The following is a 6,135-nucleotide window of genomic DNA, read 5'->3' on the forward strand; positions in this document are numbered from 1 at the left end:
GTTTCAAACAACTTAAGTCAGGCCTGACAGTGGGTGCAGAGGCAGCAACTACATGTATATGGAGCAAATGTGCCACACCGGGAGATGCCAGGCCTCAGGGCAGAGTCCCCTAAATCAAATCCCTCCTCAGGCCTCTGGAATCCCAGAAGGACCAGGAGAAGCCAAGCCAGACTGCAGGGTGGGCATTCAATGTAGAGGAGAGCAGAGACCCTGGGAGCATGGGGAGACCAGCTGTCACATCCTCCTGGGCAATGGTGAGCAGGGGGAGGGTCAGGTGCCACTGCCCACCCATCTTTCTCCACAGTGCAGAGGCAACTTGTGCCATGTTCCCACAGGGACTGAGGGGACCAGGAGGAGCACAGGGTGCTGGGGGCAGGGTCCAAAGTACAGAGCTAGAATTGTATGAACAGCTTCATTGAGGCATTACACCTGTTTAAATGCGGTTTCTACAAGTTTGGGATATATTAATATATATGCACCTATGAAACTATCACATTGAGAAAAAGAACAAATCCACCTCCAAAGCTTCCCTGCACCCCATTGTAACCCCACCCTCCCCGCACACCCATCCCCAGGCAATCTCGGATCTGCTATCAATGTAGATTCATTTGCCTTTTCTGGAATTTCACAGAAGATGCAATTATATGTAGTCTTTTATTTGGCTTCTTTTGCTCAGGATAATGCATTTGAATCCATTTATGTTCTATGTGTCAATAATTTTTTCCTTTTCATTGCTGATTACTATTCCATTGTGAGGACATTTTACAACTTGTCCATTCACCTGTTGATATTTGGGTTTCTCGGTCTTGACAATTACAAATATAGCTGGCACGGGCATTCATGCACAGGTCTCTGTGGAGACATGTGCTTTCATCTCTCTGGGGTAAGTGCCTGGGCATGAAATAATTGGCAGTGTTTCAAATGTGTTTTACATTTTAAGAAACACCAGGGCTCAGTGTTTTAGCCTTTGGGACTGAAAATAGCAGGGGCTACCCTAGTGCGTGATGGTACAGAGGGCTGGCGTCAGGCTTGCTCCTTGGAAATCATAAGTGGCCTTGGATAAAAGCTAAGTTCCCAACCATTAAGAAGGTTGGGGACCGGGCGGCGCCTGTGGCTCAGTGAGTAGGGCGCCGGCCCCATATGCCGAGGGTGGCGGGTTCAAACCCAGACCCGGCCAAACTGCAACAAAAAATAGCCGGGCGTTGTGGCGGGCGCCTGTAGTCCCAGCTGCTCTGGAGGCTGAGGCAAGAGAATCACGTAAGCCCAAGAGCTGGAGGTTGCTGTGAGCCGTGTGACGCCACGGCACTCTACGGAGGGTGGTACAATGAGACTCTGTCTCTACAAAAAAAAAAAAAAGAAGAAGGTTGGGGACCAGAAGTAGGGCAGCCACCAGTTGCAGCATCTAGAAATGAGAGAATGAGGGACTGGTACACTGATGGGGCTGCAGGTGACAGTCAGGGATTGAGTGCTCACAGGGGCTGCAGGTGACTCTGAGTTGGGGACTAGGGGACAGTTGGCTTTATCAGAAGCCAATGACAATGCCTGAATGGGAACCATTGCTGGTGCCTCCAACTGTCACAGTCAGGCCTGGTGGACCTGGACCAGGCCCAGGCAGTGGGGCCCCTCCCAGAAAAAACAGCACTGCTAGCTAAGAAAGAATTTTATTTTTGAAAGGTGCTAGGGGTGGGGTCTGGTGAGGGTCCATGTCTGTTCCCCTCCATAGTCTTGATGTCCACCCCCATCCCCTACAGCAGCTGATGGGTGTGGGAAGGGACAAGGGGCGGGCTTGGGAGTAGGGGGTAGACCCAGGGTCGTGCCGCCAGTGGGCGCCCTGCCGCAGGTCCTCGAAGGGGTCCGCGCCGCATCGCCGCAGCAGCCACCTCACGAGCCGGGAGGACAGCCCGAGCTGGGGCCCAGGTTTGAATCCGCCCACAGCTGTCCGTCTGAGCCAACTCCGGTTCCTGGTGAAAGGGGACAAGCTGGCCTTCCCAGTGCTGGCTGGAGCGGGTAGCGCTCCCCAGCAGGGGCCCCCGACCGCTGCGCGCTGGCAGGGCTCGGGGAGGCACCAAGGTCCAGCCCGCGGCCGGTCCACCGGGGTGGGAGCAGGCCTCCTCATGGCCCGTCCACCTCCTGCCCTGTCCAACCCTCAGGGCCTCTCATCCCAACCCCTGTTTTGTCCTTTCGCCTTGTCCGTCCCCCTATTTCCCCACTCCTGCCGCCCTCGGTCCCGCTGCACAGCCTCTTTTCTGTCCCTGTCTCCCCCTCAGTCCTTTCCCCTTTCTCGGTCCCTGACTGGAGAGGTCTCCTGCCCACCCCTGGTGGGTGCGGTGGAAACCTTGGAGCAGGCTCTGAAGGCCTTCCTGGGTGTCGGCGTCGGGGAGCGGGGCTGCCTCTGCGGTGGGCACCGGGGCGGCGGGAAGCAGCAGTAGAAGCAGGACCAGCGGGGGCCACATGGCCGGCGGGCAGGACCGCTGGCTGGGGGCAAACGGGCAGTCAGAGATGCTCCCGACCCCTACTCTCTGGACTCCCTTCTTCTTAGTCCCTCCCTGCGCCCAGGCCCACACGTCTGTGCCCGCTCGTGGTATCTGAGCTGCCCAGGGTCAGCCCACAGCCCCTCGCTCACCGGTCTCTGGTTTCACACGACTGTTAGGTCCGGACAGTTCTGTCCTGGAGCTATCCTGGAGGTTGGACACTTCCTCGAGCCCGAGCCACGCACTACCCACTGTTAACGCATCACTCAAACCCTCTGCACAGTGGCCACGCCCCAGGGCACCGCCACACCCACTCCACAGCCACGCCCCCTGAAGAAGACCCCGCCCCGAGGCCCAGCCACCTTTGATAAACTGCGCCCTGAAGATATGTAGCCCACACCCCGTCCCAGGCCCTGAGTTGAGCCTCACCCAGAGTCCGGGTCAGCCTCTGCCTCCCCAGACTCAAGACCCCAGCACTGTCAGCCTGGGACAGTCGTTCTGGGTCCGTCCACTCCTGTCCAATCTCCATTCTCTTTGAATATGTGGATATTCAGAGCTGTTTATAAATCCTTATCTACGAATTCTATCACCTGTGTCATTTCTGATTCCTTATTATTGTCCTACCCATTATGGGCTCTTTTTTCCTACTTCTTTGCCTATATGGTAATTTTTTTTCTTTTTTGAGACAGAGTCTTGCTTTGTTGAGGGGCTAGAGTGCCATGGCCTCAGCCTAACTTACAGCAACCTCAAACTACTGAGTGCAAGTGATCCTCTTGCCTCAGTCTCCCAAGTAACTGGACTACAGGTGTCTGCCACGGCCTCAGGCTACTTTTTTTTCTGATTTTAGTAGAGATGGGGTCTCCTCTCTTGCTTAGGCTGGTCTTGAACTCCTGACCTCAAGTAGCCTCCAAGAGTGCTAGGATTACAGGTGTGAACCACTGCAGCACAGCCATACTTGGTAATTTTTAATTGAAAGCTAAACACTAAATTTTATGCTGTTTGGGAGCTAAGCTTTTATTTCTTCAAATATATTGTATATATTATTTCTTCAAATATATATGTATATATATTTGAGACAGTCTCACTTTGTCGCCCTCGGTAGAGTGGCATGGTGTCACAGCTCACAGCAACCTCGAACTCCTGGGCTTAAGTGATTCTCTTGCCTCAGCCTCCTGAGTAGCTGGGACTACAGGCGCCTGCTACTGCGCCCACTACAGCGCCCAGCTATTTTTAGAGATGGGGTCTTGCTCTTGCTCAGGCTGGTGTCAAACTCTTGAGTTCTGGCAATCTGTTTGCCTTGGCCTCCCAGAGTGCTAGGACTACAGGCATGAGCCACTGCACCCAGCTTTCAAGCTTTCTATTGGGATGCACTTATTACGTAGAATCAGTTTGATCCTCTTTAGGTTTGCTTTTAAGTTTTCTAAGCAGGACCAGAGTGGACTTTAGTCTGGAACTAATTAAAACCTCAATCAACATCCTTCTGGTTTTCAACTTAATGCCTCCTCTGAGATTCTTCCACTTTGGCTGTTGGAAAGGCTATTGTGTGTTTCAGAGACTCCTTCCTGTCCCTTTCTGGTGGTTATTTCTGTGGTCTCAAGTAGGGTCTGGAAACCAAAGCAAATCTCCAGAGCTCTGTGCAGCTCTCTACTGTTTGATACTACTCTGTAGTCTCCAGCCTTCTCAGAGTTCCTGAATGTTCAACTGTCTCATCTCAGGGAGAACACCTCTGCTTGGATTCCATTCTCTGGCAATGAGGCCTGGACTATTTCTCCAGGCATTAAACTGGGCAATCATAGGGGTCAACTTGTTCATTACCAAGTAAATTCATTGCCGTGATCACTATCCTGCTCCTCTTGGTTCATGTCTGAATTCATTTTCTCCAGGTGCTCCTGCAATCTTGATTGGAAGAAAGGCCAGTCACATTTCTATTTCCTGTATGGCAGAGGGTCAGTCCTATTTCTGTTCCCTAGAATGGGTTTAGGGAGAACATATATGGCCCAGAACAGAAACATACCAGCAGTTTGGGATGGATGCTCTAAGTTTATCAACTCCCCTCTAGACAAACATCCACAATCCAGCTGCAAAGGGATTCCTCACCCCCTTTAAAAAATCTCCACTAAAACATGTCAAATTTCTTCAGGTGTCATAAAAGCTGTTTTTGGAGCATGGAAGCACTCTAGCTAAACACCCTACCTGTGCTTGTTTCACCTGGCCCTCATTCCAGCCAGGCTCTCTGGTTCTGGTAGTGCTGGGCTACTAAACACTAAACACCTGTGTCCCAGTTCCACCATGTGGTTAAGTCCGGCAATGAATTTACTTGGCAATGTGCAGAGAAAAGAATTCATGTTGAAAGTCTTGCTCGGATGCTATGACATTTGCACCAGTGTTTTTATTGCCACATTTTGCCGCATCTTTCTCCACTGAGACACTACAACTGTCCTATCTTCCCTTAGATGATTTTTTTTTTTTTTTGAGAAAGTTTTACTTTATCACCCTTGGTAGAGTGCTGTGGCTTCACAGCTCACAGCAACTTCCAACTCCTGGGCTTAGGCGATTCTCTTGCCTCAGCCTCTCGAGTAGCTGGGACTACAGGCGCCTGCCACAACACCTGGCTATTTTTTGTTGCAGTTTGGCTGGGGCCGGGCTCAAACCCTATCAACTGAGCCACAGGCACCGCCCCCCTTAGAAGATTTTAACATTATTTTCACTCTGTGCCCTTTACTCACAAGTCAGAATTCAATGGGAGTTCACCAATTTGACAGAGACCTTTAATGTGAAAGGGAATTTATTTTTCGACACAATTACCTATGTGGCAATTAGGAGGAAAATTACACTTGGTGTCCTTCACGTAATTGAAGTTAGAGTATGCTGTAACACAATTGTGCTGTATGTCGCAGGCATTGCACTCTGCGAGAACTTGGTTTCCCCATATCTGGATATAATTGGGACATAATTTGAGATAGAATAATCAGTGGGTAAATTTTTGGCCTCAAGTAGAAGGAGTCTTGCATTAATGTCTTTTAACAAATCTTAGAGACATAACTGAATAGTAAATGTCCTCTGATGAAATAAGCAGCTTTTCATGGTACTGAAGGGAGAGCTGTAGCCTCGGGTAATGGTTATGCCCAATGGACTGAGAACCACATTAATCCAGGTGGAGAAATCACACCTCCAAGTCCCACAGGACTCCTCTTTCTTAGGCATGCAAAACATCAGTAATCTGCTCACACTTCAAGTTTACTCCCCTGTGAGAAAGGTGAAACAAAAAGCACACGTACTCCACACCATGGGATGTTGTATGTAGTTCCTGCCGTGCTTTTATAAGCTCAACCACCAGCACCCCAACCAAAGCTTCTATTTTTTATAGTGCAAAGTCCTAGTCACCTGTTTCTTCACTCACATTTGTGCTGTTAACAACTGTGTATCTTACATCTGTTGGAAGGATTAGTTGAAAAATTTTACATATAATTTTTCATCAAGTCAAACTCACTGCTATGTTTATTTACTGCAAAGAAAGTTCACCCCATGGGTGGCGCCTGTGGCTCAGTGAGTAGGGCACCGGCCCCATATGCTGAGGGTGGCGGGTTCAAACCCAGCCCCGGCCAAACTGCAACAAAAAAATAGCCGGGCGTTGTGGCGGGCGCCTGTAGTCCCAGCTACTCGG

General features: G+C 50.5%; 1 protein-coding gene across 1 annotated transcript; it reads right to left on the bottom strand.

Moving 5' to 3' along the window:
- Nucleotides 1–1,659: 1,659 nt before the first annotated feature.
- Nucleotides 1,660–4,345, bottom strand: LOC128561974 (uncharacterized). Its single transcript, XM_053556616.1, has 4 exons — nt 4,287–4,345; nt 2,624–2,850; nt 2,336–2,475; nt 1,660–1,961 (listed from the first exon to the last, which is right to left on the bottom strand). Exons 1-4 carry the CDS (start codon nt 4,343–4,345, stop codon nt 1,746–1,748), a joined length of 642 nt encoding a protein of 213 aa, XP_053412591.1. The 3' UTR covers nt 1,660–1,745.
- Nucleotides 4,346–6,135: the final 1,790 nt, after the last annotated feature.

The sequence above is a fragment of the Nycticebus coucang genome, chromosome 12, assembly GCF_027406575.1.
Source record: "Nycticebus coucang isolate mNycCou1 chromosome 12, mNycCou1.pri, whole genome shotgun sequence".
Taxonomy (NCBI): Eukaryota; Metazoa; Chordata; class Mammalia; order Primates; family Lorisidae; genus Nycticebus; species Nycticebus coucang.